General features: G+C 45.5%; 1 protein-coding gene across 6 annotated transcripts in view; it reads right to left on the bottom strand.

Annotated features, from left to right (window-relative positions):
• NIN (ninein) overlaps window positions 1-18,550 on the bottom strand; it is a 119,106-nt gene extending 100,556 nt beyond the window's left edge. For all 6 annotated transcript variants that reach the window (XM_066278450.1, XM_066278451.1, XM_066278452.1 and 3 more), the window contains exons 1-3: window positions 18,383-18,550; window positions 17,808-17,861; window positions 7,654-7,857 (exon numbers count right to left, since the gene is read on the bottom strand). In XM_066278450.1, the coding sequence (XP_066134547.1) occupies window positions 7,654-7,836 (183 nt within the window). In that variant the 5' untranslated portion in view covers window positions 7,837-7,857; window positions 17,808-17,861; window positions 18,383-18,550. The remainder of the gene's footprint in view (window positions 1-7,653; window positions 7,858-17,807; window positions 17,862-18,382) is intronic.
• Between the last annotated feature and the right edge of the window lie 970 nt (window positions 18,551-19,520).

Raw genomic sequence — 19,520 nt, 5'->3', positions numbered from 1 at the left:
AGTACCGTTTCTTTCTCCTCCAAGGGAGTTTTACTATTGTATTAGGTTAAAATTTAGAAATCCTCACATATACACAATGCAATTAAGTCCCACTAGGTAACAAGCTTCCGAGCTGTGCCTGCCCTGGCGGGGACCTCTTCATTTGAATAATAATTGCTGCCATTCATTTACAAGCATTCCTATATCTTGTATGCCTCAAAGGGCAGTTTGCAGCAACGGGGAAATTACATGACTGACTGAAAACACACATGACATTTAAACTAAATTAACAGGAAGACCAGTCAAGTCTGATATTTTTTGTCATGTGTCACCACCACTTAATAGAAATTTACCTCATCATTTTTGCTCTCCAAATTTCATACCAATGCTTTTTTTAGAAACACAATTTGCCTTTATGAAAAAAGAATGCAAGCACCACATAAGAAACAAATGCTATTTTAAACCACATGTGAAAATAAAAACGGCAACAGGAAGTAAAAATAAGGAACCTAACTTGAATAAAATCATCTCATGCAATCTTGGAGATCAAATGCATAGTTTCCATAATGTGTGCACACTTTACTTCAAACAGACCCAAGATGAGAGAGCTCAAGCTAGGGTTTTACAAAGTGAGCTTGTGAAACAAGACAAAGGCCCATGTGACTATCTTCACACTAAGGAAGTCTGCAGCTAGTAACAGAAGGAAGTTGATGAGAGAACATTCAAAACATTGGTAGTTGAAATTGGTAGGGAAATATGGACTCATCAGAAGGTCAGTGTAGAGGAAAATAATGTTTCTGGCATTATGCAAAGAGAAAGGACACAGATGAACAAACAGTCGTAGTTTCATAATGAGAGAAACAGTTATAAGATGTTATATTCTACATAAAGCATTCAAGTTATTGTAGCTTAGTAGTCATTTACTGCAGACAATGTGGAGAGAGGCAAAGGCCATTTGAAAAGGCAAGTTTGAAACACCTAAAGCCACTGGATGAAGTTGTGCTCCAAGACTGATCCAAGGAGCCCTGCCTACGGATAGAAGTAGATGAAACCACCACCACACAAGTGCCAAGCAAACCCATTCTCTAGTGCAGGGAGATTTCTCAGAAAATCTTTGCTGGAAACTCATTAATTATCAAAGACCCAATCTAGGTGTGTAAGAGAAGGAAGGAGATAGAGAACACAGCATTTAACTGTGTGCCTGGCTCTATGACGTCTTTGGTATACATAACCTAGGTCAACCCTTGTTACCATCTTACAAGGTGGAGGGTATTATTTTTACCATTACACAGATAAAAAAAACCCCTGAGACTCAGAGTATTTAAGATAATATGCCCATCTGGCTAAAATGTGGCAAGAGTCAGTGTATGAATCCAGGTCTGACTTCAAAGACTGTGATCCAATAGTGTACTGTCTTGATGTGGGGGTGGAGGTGGGTTGATCGAGGAAGGGGAGAAAATGAGATTATTTTTGCACATTTGGAGTCTGAGGAGTCTTGGACACATGCATTCATACTCGGGGACTGGGAAAGCTGGGTTTCCACTCTGGTGCTGCTTCAAGTGAGTTGTCTGACCTTGCACAAATCACTGCACTTTTCCAAGTTCTGGATTCCAGGTTTCTCTGTCATACAGATGAGCAGTTAAGTCTAAAAATCTGGGATGGACACTGAAGAACTCTAAGTCTCCTTGTCCAGACAAGATGCTACTTATAAAAGGATCAGTGGAATATTGCGGAAATTTAATGAGCATTCCTGACCATACTTTCTCTGGCAAAAGAGATAATCATTACTGAAATAAAGTAGGTAGAAAAGAATAGCTATTTAGTACTTGTTCCCAACTCTTGCTGAAAGCAGATGGCCTTCCCAATAGCTCTCCCTTATGCCCTTGCTTTGGACAAACTAAATACCTGAGAGACTTAAGGTTCACAGTATGCAAATCCAAAGTTAATTTTACAATGAATTTGACAAGAAAGTGTTAATACAGAATGAAAACAAATCTTATAGCCTCTGACTCAGATGTCTTCCTGTCTGTAAATGGGAACCACAAACCCTTAGGAGTTTAGTTCAACTCCAGATGAAGTGATAGAGAGATGCCCAGAGTCACAAGACCAACACAAGAATCAGATAATATCCTTCACCATTTCAGGTTATTCTGTGGTGGCTAAACAGTAAGATACAGCAAAGGTTCAGACATTAAAAAGATGCAATGAGAAGTATTTCCACCATTCCCTCCAATGCATTAAAAAAAACCTCAGATCAATAATGTGAAACAGGAGCATGGACATGAAGTAACTATAAATAGGTACTATTTGATGATCAAGTGTAATTTTGCACACAGAGAACGAGTCCAAATAATCAACCCCAGAAAATACTTCTGTATTTCTGACTTACTTTTCAAATGGTTAAAATGTATATAAAAGAAAAAAAAATCTTTAAAAGTTTTCAATGAATTGGAAACAATAAGCAAGCAAACAATCTTCCATGTGAAATTAATGTTGACATTTAAAAAAGAACCCTGAGGCCCTGGCCGGTGGCTCAGTGGATAGAGCGTCAGCCTGGTGTATGGACATCCAGGGTTCGATTCCCAGTCAGGGCACACAAGAGAAGTGACCATGTGTTTCTTTCTCTCTCTCTCTCTCTCTCTCTCTCTCTCTCTCTCTCTCTCCCCACCCCTTCTCTTCCTCTTCCCCTCCTGCAGCCAGTGGTTCATTCTGGTTCATTTGCATCACTTCAGCCCCAGAGGGGGGGTTGCTGGGTGGATCCCAGTTGAGGCGCATGTGGGAGTCTGTCTCACTATCTCCCTCTTCTCACTAAAAAAAAAAAGCCCCTTAAAATGAAAGCCAGGGCCTGACCTTTGGTGGCACAGTGGATAAAGCATGGACCTGGAATGCTTCTGAAGTCCCTTGGTTGGAGGCTTGCCCAGTCAAGGCACAAACAAGAAGCAACTACTATGTCTTGCTGCTTCCCACCCCTTTCTCTCTCTCTCTCTCTCTCTCAAATCAATAAATAAAATCTTAATAAAATAAAAGGTGAGAAAGCTGAGCTAAACTATGTATTTCTATAGCTATCAAATTTTAATACAAAAATATTTCAAAGTGCCTTTGATGACCCAAGTCTACATACTTATAGAACCCTTTGGAAGCCAATGATAAGTTCTGCTTCCAGGTAGCTTGTTCTAATTCTATAGAGCGCCAAGGGCATGAGGTCCTTCAGCATCCAGATTCATATTAAAGGGTATAGTAAGGAAACTTATCAGAACTCCAAGGGGCTGTTTTGTCTCAAAATTGGTATATTCCATAATGAAAGTGTATTGTTAAAAACAGCATATAACTAAAGGCTTCAATTAAACCAAGGTAAATGGTCATATTTATGTCCAGGTTCCTAATAAAAAAGACAGCGAGGCATATGGAAACACTTCATTTAAAAGACACAAAACCGCCCCAGTCTGGTTGGCTTAGCGGTAGAGTGTCCGCCCAGCATGTGGAAGTCCCGGGTTTGATTTCGGGCTAAGGCACACAGGAGAAACGCCCATCTGCGTCTCCACCCTTCCCCCTCTCCTTTCTCTCTGTCTCTCTCTTCCCCTCTTGCAGCAGAGGCTCCATTGGAGCAAAATTGGTCCGGTCACTGAGGATGGCTCCATGGCCTCCGCCTTAGGTGCTAGAATGGCTCTGCCCACAACAGAGCAACACCACAGATGGGCAGAGCATTGCCCCCTGGTGGGCATGCCAGGTGGATCCCGGCTGGGTGCATGCAGGAGTCTGACTGCCTCCCTTCTTCTAACTTCGCAAAAATACAAAATAAATAAAAATAATAAAAATAAAAGACACAAAACCAGGAAGTATCTACAATGGGTATTGAATGCTTGGATGAAAACTTAGTTCAATAAAAAAGCTAATGTGGCCTGACCAGGTGGTGGCGCAGTGGATAGAGTGTCAGACTAGGACACGGAGAACCTGGGTTTGAGACCCCGAGGTCGCCAGCTTGAGCGTGGGCTCATCGGGTTTGAGCAAGGCTCACTAGCTTGAGCCCAAGGTTGCTGGCTCGAGCAAGGGGTCACTCGGTCTGTTGTAGCCCCCGGGTCAAGGCACATATGAGAAATCAATCAATGGACAACTAAGGAACCGTAACGAAGATCTGATGTTTCTCATCTCTCTCCCTTCCTGTCTGTCTGTCCCTCTCTGACTCCGTCTCTGCCAAAAAAAAACAAAACAAAAAAAACAAAAAAAAAACAAAACCTAATGTGGTCCCCTCTTTTAAATGTTTGTAGTATTTGCAGTGCTAACTCACCTGCCAGGTCCATAACATGACCAGACTATAAATTCTTCAGTGTCTTGAAGAGTCCTTTGTCCTGGGGTTTCACCCACCTGGCAGCTACTTAACTGTGACAAACATCTAAATGGAGCTCTTTTGATAAATTAGTAGGAAATCCCTACCAGCAATGTCCTCTTTCCTTCAAATGGATGATTTGTCATCTTTAGGCATTTCACACAGGTGAGGTAAAAGTAGGTTTACAGTTGCTCTTATGAAAAATGATACAATAATTAATAAATAATAACACAAGAATAAACTGTGTTTCATGTACTCACAACTGTAAACCTACCTTTGCCCTACCCTGTATAACCACTATACTCAGGGGAATATGGCTTCAAGTTTTAAAGCAAGATTGGGCAGATGAATTGAAACATAACTCAAGGGCAAATGGGCTATTATATTAGTAAAATGAATGAAAATGGCAAGTCACTTAAGTTACTTTCCTTAACAACTGTCAAAAGAAACATCAGGCTTTAAGAAAAAAGAACAAGAAATTATTAAAGATGGATTTTTAAATAAAAAATAAAGAAACAATATTCATGTTCTTAGTTGAGGGGGATAGAGCCTTTCTTTATATTACTTATTTTCAAGGAAATATGACTAATTGAGCCCAATTCCAATAAAGGTCAACTTAAAAGTTTTATTTAAAAACTATTCTTGCTAAGATTTAAAAGATAAAAATTAAAACCATAAGTGTCCAGGAAGCTGATGGATACTAATGTATCCAAAAGCCAACTTAATGGAAATCTGTAGTTTACAATAAACATTAAGTTGCACCTATAAGACTAGTTGAAATCCTGACGTGCAGGGCACATACAACACAATGTACATTTGTTGAATTAATGAACAGTTTGAATATATTTAGGTTTGTCATGCTACTACGTCTTTCTCCTGTTTTATGAAATCAAACTGCTCATCCTTATAAGTTTTCTAAAAATAATATCTAAAGAGAAAGAGAGATGACTGGCATCCAAAACTTATAATTTTACAACTTATGACCCTACTCAATAGATCAAGAAGGGGCCCTGGCCAGTTGGCTCAGTGGTAGAGCGTCGGCCTGGCGTGTAGAAGTCCCGGGTTCGATTCCCGGCCAGGGCACACAAGAGAAGCGCCCATCTGCTTCTGCACTCCTCCCCCTCTCCTTCCTCTCTGTCTCTCTCTTCCCCTCCCACAGCTGAGGCTCCATTGGAGCAAAGATGGCCCGGGCGCTGGGGATGGCTCCTTGGCCTCTGCCCCAGGCGCTAGAGTGGCTCTGGTCGTGACAGAGCGACGCCCCGGAGGGGCAGAGCATCGCCCCCTGGTGGGCGTGCCGGGTGGATCCCGGTGGGGTGCATGCGGGAGTCTGTCTGACTGTCTCTCCCCGTTTCCAGCTTCAGAAAAAAAAAAAAAAAATAGATCAAGTAGGTGATAGCACTTGGATTGCTTCTGTAAAGTCTAAGGAATTCTTTCCCTATAATTTAAAATTATAGACCACATAGAGTGTCTTAACAGCATATGGTCAAGTTTATGCGATCATCTGAGGAGAATAATTCAACCTCATAAAAAATGCAGATTTAACAGTAGGGCATTAATTCATGCCAACCGTGCTCGCAAGACAATCATCAGGGACTCCCACATGAAATCAATATGCAGACATCTATTTAACTTTTATCAAGGGCTCAGTAAGTAAATATCACGCTATAGACCACATATGTATTCCTTATTCACAGGCAAACAGCAAACATAAAAAGCAGGCTGGTAGTGTCAAGTCATTAACAAATCAATCAATAACTGCTCCCGTTTCAGTTTGCCAAGGGAGGGCAAAGATGTGCAACATCTGGAGAGCAAACTGCTAACCCGCTGCCGAGGTGTGATCTGTGTACAGCAGAGGCTTCCAGATTTACACAGACTCCAACACAATTTCTCTAAGAAACCTTAAGTTCTATTTTGTCTTCTCAGGCTTTCATAAGCATTAAAAAAGATCCACTCTTTCATACTATTCCTTAGACACCAAAAAAAGCCTAAGCTCTCCAAGGACCACAGTGGGACACGCTACTCTTTTGACTCCCCAAAGTGTCTGGGATTGAGACGGAACTAAAATATGCTTCAGCATATTACACGGTGAGGAGTAAGTGGTTTAATCCTCGAATCTCCCATTTCTACTGTTTCCAAAGTAAAAGTTTTAGCATTTTGGGGAGACAACACGTATTCACAGGTAGCTAATTCCTCCAAAGCGACCGAGAATGATCCCAGTTTTGCAAAAACTAAAATTTTTTTAAAGAGTAAGAGCCCTGTTAAACACCACTGTCATGATGCCAAGCCCCTGAGAATATCATCCTTTGTGCATTAATTTCAGGGTGGCTGCTACTGCTGTCTGTCTCATGTCCCCGAGAGCCAACACATCCCACTGTGTCTGAGGTCACTGACCCAACTTGTCAGCCAACAGACAATGACAATGAAGCAGAAACAAGGAAGTTTGGTCGCTGGAATGAAGTTGAGCTTCCTCAATTTACACATGATAAAAACTACTTATAAAGCGACAGCTAGACAGCAACAGAGCTCAAAAAGTATTGCCCATTTTCTCCTCTCAATCCATTCAAAAAAATCAATAGCAAGACCCAACCCAAAGCCATACAAATGATGCTCTTAGTTATAATTATGAGAATTGAAGGCAGTATCAGATTGTGAGGGGTCAAATGTCCTTCCCACTAACAGCAAGAGGAAAAAAAAGAAACCTCTTTCTTACTCATCTTCGTGACTTGATCTATGGGGAGAGCATGACTATTTGTTGTCAAACGCAGAAGTTAACATCAGCACACACACACATCCTTGCTGGAAGCCAGTCGTGCTGGGTTTTAAATGAGCCTGCGCTGTATTTACTCACCCTCCTGTCTTACTTCCTGGGCAAAGAGTTTAATGAATACTTCACAAAACAATCCATAGAAGAGACAGCTTTATTGGGAGTAGAATTATAACAGCAATCTGTCTGTGCTGTGAATGGCAGTTTCCTTACTGCATGTCCCCTCTCTTCACTGGAAATCTGCCGCCACTCTACTGTCTAAATGATGAAAGTGGATTTCATAAAATTATCCACAAAGAACAGGAAGAAAGTTGGGAAGCGTGCTCTTGTTACCTCCTGTCCTCTCTGGATCTGAGAGGCTCAGTGAGCACCTTTCCAGGGTGTGGATGACAGCGGGTCTTCCTCACCCAGCAAGCTGCGCCGCTACATCACGCCCACTACATTTTGTCTGTTTCTCAGGTTAAGAGTTAAGGGCACACACAGCCAGGATGTTAGAAACAAGTTGCAAAATGTGTGGTCTGCCCCACCCCCAGCGCCGGACAGAAACCGCACCCACTTCCCACCGCGGGCTCCTCCCCGGCCTTACCCTGCCCACGAGGTTGTCCTGAAGCAGCGTCTCTTGCAGCACCGGGGCCACCTCCTCCAAACTCAGCATGTGGCAAAGGTCAGTGAGTTCCTCCTGTCCCAGGGACCCCGTGCCCGTCGTGTCAAAACTGTCAAACAGCTCCTTGAGTCGGGCCTCATGCTGGTCCTGCTCCACCTCATCCATCCCATAGCCCACAGTGCTCACCTGTGCGGGGCAGAGACAAGGACAGGTTGGGGCAGCCCCTGGTATCTGGCTGCTGCCACCCCTCAGCACACCACCCCTACCCTCTGCAAGCCCTGGTCCCCTAGTGCTGGTGGTTGGGACCTTGGTGAGGGCCAGAAGGAGAGGTAACACTATACCCACCCCACCCCCCAGCAAGACCATGGGTCTCTGCAGGACCCAGCCCTGGCCAGTGGAGTTGCCCCACGCACACACACCGGGCCTACCCACAAGGCCGGGTGACCGCAGGAACAGTACCCGGATGGGGGAGTCTTGCAGGTAGGAAAGTATCCCTCCGGTGGGGCAACCAGTCTGTCAAAGTCAATACTGACAGCGATTCTCTATCAGCTCACTTGGCCCAGGACTTAGAGACCATGCTAGAACACTTCTGACCTCCAGTCCTTCTCAATGCAGTAGCTGTTTGTACAGGGCCAGAGCTTTCATGCAAGTCCCCGAACTCCAGCCGACCTGTCCAGATGTTCCAATCTGCTAGCGTGGATGGGGTGCTGCTTAGTGGCTCTTCCTGCAGCCCAGCTGCCCCCTTGGTGGTGAGACCAGGGGTTGCAGCAGCAGGCACTGGATGAACACGTCTGATACAAAGCCACCTTTCTGTTTATACGAGACCAAATACCTTTTACATGAGTTCCTCAAAAAGCAACTCAATTAACATCAGTGGTGCAATTACGTGAGGTGGGACAGGAAGACTATTCCCTGAGCCTGCTTTAGTCCCAGGGAGGTTTAGGTAACGCTTGTTGCCTAGAGAAAGGAGAAAACAATACTCCATCCTTTCAGATGGTGAGCTTCCAAGGAGCCTCAGACGACACGAATCATATCGAATCTCGGGGGACCTCTACCAGCTAGGCCACTTCACCTCTGTTCACCTGGTTACTCTCTCCGTTCACCCGTCTTCCTCCTTCTGACCCACCCAAACGCCAGACCTTCTGTTTTTTATTTTTATTTCCATGGAATCGGTAAAAACATGAAGTCATCAGTAACTCTCATAATCATTTTTGCTAAAAATATACATCATAAAATACTAGGTACATCATCCTTTAAGAATGAAATCTGATTTTTTGCTTGCACAAGCATTCATTTTTAATGTGTTGGGCCTTCCCATCAAAGTCTGACACCTGCACATCTGGAGGCCCCTTCCCCATGATGCAATGGAAGCCAAACGCTACACACACTCTTGAGACGGTGACCTCAGCTCTCTGCAACAAGGCTCTCAGGATCAGCCCTTGACTATAAAAAGCAGCAGCTTTAAAAAAAAATTATCTTGCCAATGTAATATTTTATTGTGATAAAAACCAAATAACATGAAAGCTATCCTATTAAGAATTGAAGTGTACAGTGCAGTGCTGTTCACTACAGGCACATGGCTCTACAGCAGATCGCTAGGTCTGTTTCATCTTGCACAACAAACTTCATACCCACTACACAGCAACTCCCCATTTCTTCCTTTCCTGACCACTGCAAACACCACTCTATATTTCAAGGCAGCACCTTTACGTAAACCAGGACCTGGGTCAGAAAACTCTAACTTCGAGGTGATGTTCCATGGCACAGATCATTACAACATGGGAAACATGTGAGTTAACATGTTGAACATATCCAGAACTGAAAATAATTTGAGGCCCTCCCACACAAATCAATGATGCTCTAGGGCAGTGGTTCTCAACCTTTCTAATGCCGTGACCCCGCAATACAGTTCCTCATGTTGCGGTGACCCCAAACCAAAAAATAATTTTGGTGGCTACTTCATAACTGTAATTTTGCTACAGTTATGATTCGGAATGTAAATACCTGATATGCATTGTGTATTTTCCGATGGCTTTAGGCGACCCCACCGGGGTCGCGACCCACAGGTTGAGAACCGCTGCTCTAGGTTGTGGGGCTTTCTTTTCATAGACAACTGTTCAAAACATAACAAGCTAAAACAGAGCCACGATCATCCCAAGGTTTCAGCTGAGAACCAGGTGGATCCAGAAGATGGATTCCAGATTTTTACTATGGCTGCTCATTAACATGGAGTGGCACCGTTCTGGTCTAGGCTCCTGATATCAGAAGGTCTCTAGTCCTAATTATCAGTTTTTCTATTATTAAGGTGCTGCTGGCTCACTGGCTGCCTTCCCAGAGCTGGTCTGTTGGGTTAACTAATCACCATGTTAATGTTTTCAAAATAAGTTGAGAGTGCTATATAAACATCAAAGCATCAGAAAAGAAACACCCAGGTGCTAAGCAAAGCCACAACAGTTAGAAATTTAGAAAAGGCCAGGCTTCACTAATGAGATTCACTTCGAGCCTGCCAGTTCATTGTCAGCTCAGATCTGAGAGTCCCCAAGGTGCTCTGGGATATTCCAGGTTGCCATGGCTCTCAGGCTCACTCTGAGTTTAGCTGTCCCTTGGGCTGTAATCTGACCAACTTCATAAAAGCCAGAGTATTCTGCTCCTGCTTGATTTTGCATATTTTAAAAAAACTCAAAAGTCAAAGAATGCTAACACTTCCCCTTTTAAAAACTATTTTTAAGGGTTGGAGACTTGACCATCTAAACCAATGAAAGAGGACCATAAAACCCACAATGTACTGAGAAGTCCTGATCTTATCCATAGCTTTGAATTTGATAAACTATCATGCCCTGCTCTTTGGGAGGTCACTGAATTTTCACTAAAGAAAACCTCTTTTATTTTATAGTAGCTTTCTTCTCTTTTTTTAGCGAGAGAGACAGAGAAAGATAGAGCGGGACAGGTAGAGACAGACAGGCAGGAAGGGAGAGAGAGGAGAGCATCAGTTCTTCTTCGTGGCTCCTTAGTTGTTCATTGACTGCTTTCTCATATGTGCCTTGACCGGGGGGGGCTGCAGCTGAACTAGTGACCCCTTGCTCAAGCCAGTGACCTTGGGTTCAAACCAGCAACTGTGCGATCATGTCTGTGATCCCACGCTCAAGCTAGCAATTCTGTGCTCCAACTGGTGAGCCTGCGCTCAAGCTGGCAACCTCAGGGTTTTGAACCTGGGTCCTCTGCATTCCAGGCAGATCAGATGCTCTATCCATTGCACCACTGCCTGGTTAAGATTCCTTTCTTTCTTCCTCCCTCCCTCCCTCCCTCTCTTTCCCTCCCTCCCTTCCTCCCCCCCTTCCCCCCCCTCCCTCCCTCCCTCCCTCCCTCCCTCCCTCCCTCCCTCCTTCCTTCCTTCTTTCTTTCTTTCTTTCTTTCTTTCTTTCTTTCTTTCTTTCTTTCTTTCTTTCTTTCTTTCTTCTCTGTATTTCATCTCTCTTTTTCCCAAGACAGCATGCTTAGGAAGTTAGGAAGACATTCTTTTGAGTAGAGGGGAAAAACAGTCCTACCCCTGCAGAACAAATGATCGTATGTAAGGCAATGTCCAAAAGATGTTACATACGGTGACGAGTTGTCAGTACTCGTCTGGCACAGAATGCATTTTCACTGGTTGACATTATTCCCCAAATGTTCATCAGTAATCTCATGTGCAAGAATTTGTTTCTCCCTACTTGCCAGAAATTTCTTTAAGAGCAAGGTCCACAACTTCTATTTCTTTTACAGCTTCCCCAAATGCATAGTACAGTAGAGTCTTCACACCAGGACGCAGTAAACATGGACTGGCTGGGTATACGGAGATTTCTTGAGTGGAAACTTAACCTGAATGAGAACTACAGAGAAAAATGAGCATATGTAGAGTATGAAATGCCTATTCCTTCTGCAAACACCCCTCTACTACTCACCCCCTTCCCATCCTTTTTCAAAGGCATTTTAAGTCCTAGACATAACAAAGCAGAAGTAGAAAGCCAGCACCCACTGCCAAATTGTACCCTGCAGAGCTGTCTGATGTTTGGTTCAGGAGTCAGTGAGTGAGTCAATGGATTCTCACACTTCAGGTGCGATTGTTTGTTATGGGAAACACCTTCCCTGACCCCTCCTTTGTAGAATGGGAAGAATAATACCCATCTGGAAAGGTTGTCCTGAGGGTTAAATATGGTAAGCAATTGAGAGTAGCTAATCCCTTAGAAAACTGATACAAGAGGAGAATTGAGAAAACCACCAAGAAAATACCTGTGATTTACAAAGAAGGGGTAAACTGAAGGGAGGAACTTACACAAGTCAATCAGCTATAGGTCTGCCTTTAAGGATGTGGAATGCCAGAATCCAGGGATTAAGAATGGGCATAGTACGGATTATGTACATTAAAATGTGATTTTACTAAATGGTAATGGAGGCAGGCAATGTTTAATGTTTCCTCAACTTTTAAAGGTGGCCTGTTGATAAATTTAATGTGAAACAAAAGCAGAAAGGCTGAAATATAGTTGGGACTTCAGAAGAAACAATTTTTAAAAAAAATTCTGAGCATTGACTATAAACCTGGCCTCTGCAGAGTACTTTACCTATATGATCTCATTTAATCCTCCTAATGCTTTAAAGTAGATATCATATTCCCATTTAAGATGTAGAAATTGGAGGTTGGCAAAAGTACTCAAATTGTGGCCTGAGCAGGCAGTGGCACAGTGGATAGAGTGTTGGACTGGGATGCAGAGGACCCAGGTTTGAGACCCCGAGGTCGCCAGTTTGAGCGCGGGCTCATCTGGTTTGAGCAAAACTCACCAGCTTGGACCCTGGCTTGAGCAAGGGGTTACTCAGTCTGCTGTAATCCCCCAGTCAAGGCACATATGAGAAATCAATCAATGAACAACTAAGGTGTCTCAATGAAAAATGAATGATAGATGCTTCTCATCTCTCTCCGTTCCTGTCTATCTGTCCCTATCTATCTCTCTCTCTGACTCTCTCTCTGTCTCTGTAAAAAAAAAAAAAAAAAAAGTACTCAAATTGTCAAAGGATATAGCACTAACATGAAGGTGGAGCTGAGATTGGAATCCTGGTCTCTGACTCTAATACACTGTCTCTCAGTCCTATATATTTATACATAGTCCTATATCCATAATAACAAATGAATGGGACCACTGAAATTATATTGGCTAATCACCTATCTCCATCTTTATGTGTTAGCCAGCTGAACAGTACCAAGTACTGGAACACTTGTACTGCTGCATGGGACAATTGATGGCCACAAACTCGTCCAGGTTGGAATGGAGAGTGGGTAGGGCTCCTCCCTCCCTACTACCCTGGGACCATTCATTGACTAATTATAGCCTCCAACGCATTAAGAATACACAGAATAAGCAATCTCTTTTTACTAAAGCAGCTTTGGGATTTAGGGCAAGGAAGAAATAAATTTGTATGTAAAAATGATCATGAAGAATCCCATATTTTCAACGATGGGCAAAGGCCAGGAATTGATAGTTGTTAAATTAATTCCCCCCAAACACTTAAAGATGTCTAATTTGTGCAATTCAAAGCTTTCCACATCAAAGCCTGACACCCACCTATGACAGGCATCTTACTCAGAGATAAAGAAAGTTGGGTTTGGAGTGATAAATCTTTCTTCAAATGGCAAAGAACAATTCCAGTTCTATAAGGCCTGCCACAAACCTGGGCCTCCCTTTAGACATTACCTTCCAAACCAAATTGTCAGAAGTGTTTCCCACTCCTCTGGAATTAGAGGTCCAGGGTGGGCGATATCTTGGAGTTCTAACTAGGGATGGTTCAATAAGAGGCAGATGCACTGAGCTATTAATCAAAACATTTACCATCCAGTAACCACCCATAATGAGAACTATTCGGAGCATTTTCCTTCCAAATAACTCAAAACAAGGCTGCCAAAGTGCACAGACCCTGACAGGGATGTCCATTACAGAGCGGTGCTATTGTGCACCACTCGGCAACCCTGGCTGATGAAATCACATTGCCAACTGGGACTGTTAGAGACATTAGGTGGAGGGGAAGCTGGAATGATGAAGTCCCCAACATAAGGCCAGCATGAAGTGGAGATGTGAACTTATGAACTTTCCAGCATCCAAGATATGGAAAGGAGCTTGTAAGAATGGCACCCTGGCCAAAGGGGACGTCTGTTCTGGGCCAAAGGGAGTGAAAGGCGAACAAAGCCTGGCAAGGGAAAACCAAATAATAAATGAGCACAATGCCAGAGACCCTCGCCCAGGCCTTTTATTTCCTCTCCAGATGGTCCAGCAGCTGAACAGCTACGAGGAATGTTTGCATGCCCCCCTTGGCTCAGATGCTTTCCTTGGGTATTATAATGGATGCTTTTGGATCTGTGTTCAGACATAGCTGTTGGGGGTCTGCAGACCAGGCAGTGACCACCAAGTGGCTAATTTAGTTACTTTGTAACTAAAGCGATAAACATGCACAAACCCTGCTTTGGCAAAGCTTTTCATTAGAGCCTTTGGCTTTCCCATTTGGTAAGACAGAGCCTCATAATCCAATGATCAAATTAAAATGTTTCTTTTTCTTCTCTCATTTCTGCACTTTAATTTACTACAAAGATTTCCAGTCTTACCATTTTTGGATGAATCAAATTAAATAGGGACGAGAATAAATTTCAGTTTAGCAAAAAGCTTAATAAAAAAAGCAATTCTCCCCCCCCCTTCATTTATATATCTATATGGACTATTTCTGTCCAGAACAACTGCTCCTCAAACTGATTATTGTCAGATAGCCTCCTCTCTGCTCAGACAGCACCTCATGTCTAGCTGGATACCAAAAGCACAAGGATATCACCAAGAATAAAATGGTAGAAAAATATAATACAAATCTTAAATGCCAGCACACAGGAAAAAAAAAAAGTCACATTAAATTTGAAAGAATAACAACCTCTGCCAACTACACTAAGTTTAACTTAGTTAAATTTAATTTAGCTAAGGTTCTCCTACTAATATTTATTCTAAAACATAAATAAATTTAGCATTTTACTATCTTGAATGATGTGGGCTACCCAATCAAGTTAACTTAGGAGAGCTGGAAGAATAAAATCATTCAACGTCAATTCAATAACCTGTAGTCAGCTAATAAGTAAAACTACAGAAGCAGAAAACCAGCAGCCTGTTTGTTACTTTCTTAAAAGAGACTGCTGGTAACAACTTTTACTTCCTGGGCCATATTAACTCTTTTTTTTTTTTTTTAGATCTTATTTATTCATTTTTAGAGAGAGAGAGAGACAAGGGGGGAGAAGCAGGAAGCATCAACTCCCGTAAGTGCCTTGACCAGACAAGCCCGGGGTTACGAATTGGTGACTTCAGCATTCCAGGTAGATGCTTTCTCCACTGCGTCACCACAGGTCAGGTCATATTAACATGTTAACTCAAATTAATGTAAAATGTATGCAGCTACAAGAACAGTTCCCTGTGGTCAAAGTGAAAAGCTTCATTTTTTGCATCTATAAACAGCTTTTGTTGCCTGACCAGGCGGTGGCGCAGTGGATAGAGCGTCGGACTGGGATGAGGAAGGACCCAGGTTCGAGACCCCGAGGTCGCCAGCTTGAGTGTGGGCTCATCTGGTTTGAGCGAGGCTCAGCAGCTTGGATCCAAGGTCGCTGGCTCCAGCAAGGGGTTGCTCAGTCTGCAGAAGGCTGTGGTCAAGGCACATGTGAGAGAGCAATCGATGAACAACTAAGGTGTTGCAACGCGCAGTGAAAAACTAATGATTGATGCTTCTCAGCTCTCTCTGTTCCTGTCCATCTGTCCCTGTCTATACCTCTCTCTGACTCACTTTCTGTCTCTGTAAAAAATAAATAAAAAAAATAAAAAAACCCAGCTTTTCTCAACTTTGCTTTTTAAGTGAGCGTTAGAACATAAATACTTTGTAATTTTTTCCATCCAAAAGCTGGAATAAATGGCCAATTGCTGGTATGTGTTGCAGTCAGAAGTATCCTCATTTCAAGGTTGTTCACATGGACATACCCATGATCTTTTTAAAATTCTATTTTACTTGTAAATAAGATAAAATATTTTTTTGCAAGCTTCAGTAAGTCTTTCTACAAGCCCCAGCCCAACAGATGTAAGTTCAATAGCCAGAATTCAAACCACATAATTTATTGGCCTACCAATGAATTGGCAATCTATAAAAATAAACCTCCTGAAAAGACTCCAGGCCGGTTGAATCCCTCCAAAGCACTCTGGTCAAACTTGCCAACCCTTTATCAATGTTAACCTGGTAAAAATGTATTTTCATTATCAACATAAAATGGAAGCATCAAGATTGCTGAAATGTTAGTTTAGAAAGCCATTTGCAGTGACATTTAAAACAATTTACTTTAACAGCATTTAGCTTATGATAAGAATATTGCCCATTAAATTAAGATTGGTTGTTCAGTATCCGCTGGAGCCCTGTTCTCCCCTCTGTAGCAGTTAATATCTTTTGATATTATGGGTCATCACATATCTAATATGAAGGAAAAAAAAAGAACAAGAAAAAAGACACTCATGCCATTCTGAGCAAGTAAGTGTCTATTAAAATGACTGATCCATGATATTTTAATGCAAAGACTGTACCTGTGATAGCTTCCTTTCTCTTGTCCCCTCTAAAGCCTTTGCCTGCTTTTGCCCCATGTTCGGCCCATTTGGAACATCCTACCCTTTAGCTATACTGCAGCTCAGAATGCTTTCCTCTGAAAAATCACCAGAGAACAGGTGAAAGTAAACAAATCTGCAAAGAAACTCCCCAGCAGTTCACTTGACCTCCCTAAGGACAGTGACAACAGCTTAAGAGACCACAAGAAACTGGTTTTGCAGCCAGCCTGTAATGTCACTTTTATACACAGTCTGAGAATTTTCACAGTCCCCTTCAACTCTAGAGCAAGATGTGCCAATATTCTAGGTCAGCCACCAGCATGCTAGACACTAGAGAAGATCAAGATAAAATTAAGCGCTCTCTCTCTCTCTCTCTCTCTCTCTCTCTCTCTCTCACACACACACACACACACACACATTTCCTTGCACATTGTCAAGCCTCAGGAAACAAGCAAACATATACATTTATTTTAATGTACATAAGGAAGCCAACTGAGAATCTTCGATGGTCTCAGGAGCTTAGCCCCATGTGCCATGGTGGACTTTTAGGATTCTAATCCTAATCAGTTACCACCTCAGGCACAAAAGACAACCATGCACTCTGTTTTCATTTCATGAATTCAGAAGTTAAACTGTATGGTAAACCCATCTCAGGAATTCCTCGGCACCAGGAGAGGATCTGTTCCAGTGAAGTGAAGACAGCGTTAGAACTCATAATAGCCAAGTTGTCTAGACACAGGGTACGTGGGAGAACAGTATTTCCAGCCCTCATTTTATTTGCAAGGCCGAGGCTAGGAAATCGCCTTTTCCTATCTCTATCTCTTTCAACTTCACAGAAAGAGCTCCCAGGGGTAAACTGTTTCCATCAGCTCTGTCCTTTTGTCGGGGACCGGTTTGGCAGCTGCAGAAGCCCAGCTCCTGGAACCCTGGAAGCTTCTCGCGCAACACTCCACACCTACATTCTGCTGGTCTGGCGAGCAAGGCTTTCAGGCAACACACGAGTGTCATTCAGTTCTTTGCCCTGTCTTACTAGTAATTGCCCTAGGAAAGTCTATAGTCATTGATTCCACACACCTTCGAAAACCCCCACTTTAAGGATAGCTCTCCGACACTCCAGACAGCCAAGGCTAACGCGTTGGGCTTCCCCAGACTGGTTTCTCTTCAGCTTCTCAATCGCAAGGCAGCCTGGGTTGCTCAAGGCAACAGAACAACTACCCTTTCTGCTGCTTCCGGACTCAAGTCCATTCCTGGACCAACACACAGTCGCAGCTCTGAGCTCGCGGTTGCGAGCTGGGACCATGCGGGTGGCGAGGGTGTCCAGACCCGACTGCGCGGCGGGGCGCGGGAGGCGAGGTGCGGAAGGGCAGGCGCGCCGCCCAAGTCCCTGGCAACCTGTGATGCAGATTTGTTCCTAACCCGCCGGCCCATCGCCGCCCCCAGGAACCTCAGACACCCGATTGCATCGCCAGGCAGCACGCTCTCTCGGTCCCCGTGGTCCTCTCCTACCTTCTGTCAGCCTCTCCGCTGCGCCCGCACAGCCGGCCGCCCGCCTCCAGTGCTCTGCAAAGCGAAGGCGGACGCTTTGTTAGGGCGCAAGAAACGGGACAATACTTCTCAGGCGGCGCTGAGGTTCTGGGCGGGCGTCCTTCAAAAGGACGCAAATGGGAACCCGCGCGACCGTCATTTCCATATGTAAGGGACCACCTTTTACAAAAGCGCCGCTCCAGGGGCTGCGGCGCGCGTCCTCCCCACCCCAGGCCCGCCCCCGCCAGCGCAGTCCGCGCCTCCACCGCCAGCCCCTCCTCCCGCCTCCGCAGCCGCCCCCTCCCAGCCGGGTCCCCCGGGAGCGTCCCGGCCGGGCCAGCCGCCAGGCCCACCCGCTACCTCGCGGCCGCTCCCTGCGCCCGGCCGGTGGGGAACGCTGCCGCCCTGGCCCCGGAGTCCGAAGGGGAAGCCCCCGCCTGTCCCGGTGCCGGATAAGTTCGGGGCGCACAGGGCCCCACAGACGGCGTGGGGGCAGCGCCAGGCCTCCGCCACCCGAGGCCGTGAGCGGGGGTTCCGGGAGCGGGCGCTCCGCTTACCGCGTCCCGGGGCTCAAGCGCCGGTCGCCGCCGCAGGGACCATGGCCGCGGGCGCACTCGGGGCTCGCACGCGCCGGCAGCGGCAGCGGCAGCGGGACGGCCGCGCCCAGCGCGCTCGGCTCCCGGCTCCACAGCGGCCGCCAGGAGCTCTGGACGTCGGGTTGGAAGGGCCAGGCCACCGCGGGGAGGAGGAGCCAGGGCGGCGCCGGCCCGGGCGCGGCTCCTCCTCCTCCTCGATCCGCGCCGCTTGGGCGGCAGAGGGAGGAGTGCCCTGCGCCTCCCGGGCCCTCGCGGGGTGTCCGGTTCCCCTCCCTCCCGGCCCCCAATCTCCGCCGAGACGGCGCCCCGGGTTCCGACTGCTCGTGTCGCCGGAGCCCGGGGAAGCCCAGTCCCGTCTTGGGTACTGAGTGCCTCTGGGGCGGTTGCTTCGAAGATTTGAACTTGGAAACACCAGGGCTCGAGAAGGTGCAGGTGGAGGAGGCTAGCGCCCCGAGGTTGCCCGGGAACAGCGGCTGGCGCATCCACCACTCGACCCCCTGCCCGCTCGCCTTCCTTTCCTGGCAAATAAGTCCTCACACACCCCGCTGCGCCCCGGACACCCGGCGGCCACTTCTAGGTGTAGAGGAAAGGCCCCGCCCTCAGCCTGCGGTACTATAAGGTGAAGATGTAGGTGCTTCTCTCGCCCTAGAGTTTTCAGCTCTCGAGCGCCCATTGGTCGTCATTGGAAGAAATGTCCCGGAGGCCAAAGGGCTCTAGACTCGACTGTGAACCCCCTTTACAGCGAGTTCAACACACCTACTAGATCTAGACCGGCTTCCGCATCTGCCCCCCATGCCATCATAGGCTCCACTCCCTATCCAGTCTTCCGCGGGTACACCCAGCGTTCGGTCACTAGCCACGCAACCGGAAACTCCTTGGAGCTGGTAGTTTTCCCGCCAACAATTGCTAGGTATTTACCACCTCCTCCCACTTTTCTCCCATTCCCCTCACCCCCCACCCCCCACCCCATCCCCACACACGCAAAGCCTTCGTTTCCTCACTCTCCCATCCCTACACTTCTGATCTGGGTGCAAACAGGATTCCAAGACCAGGCCATGAGCGGTGGCAGCTGTGGGCTGGGGAGATACTCAAGACTCTC

The sequence above is a fragment of the Saccopteryx bilineata genome, chromosome 4 (genome assembly GCF_036850765.1).
Source record: "Saccopteryx bilineata isolate mSacBil1 chromosome 4, mSacBil1_pri_phased_curated, whole genome shotgun sequence".
Taxonomy (NCBI): Eukaryota; Metazoa; Chordata; class Mammalia; order Chiroptera; family Emballonuridae; genus Saccopteryx; species Saccopteryx bilineata.
This window is presented reverse-complemented; position numbering and strand designations above follow the sequence as displayed.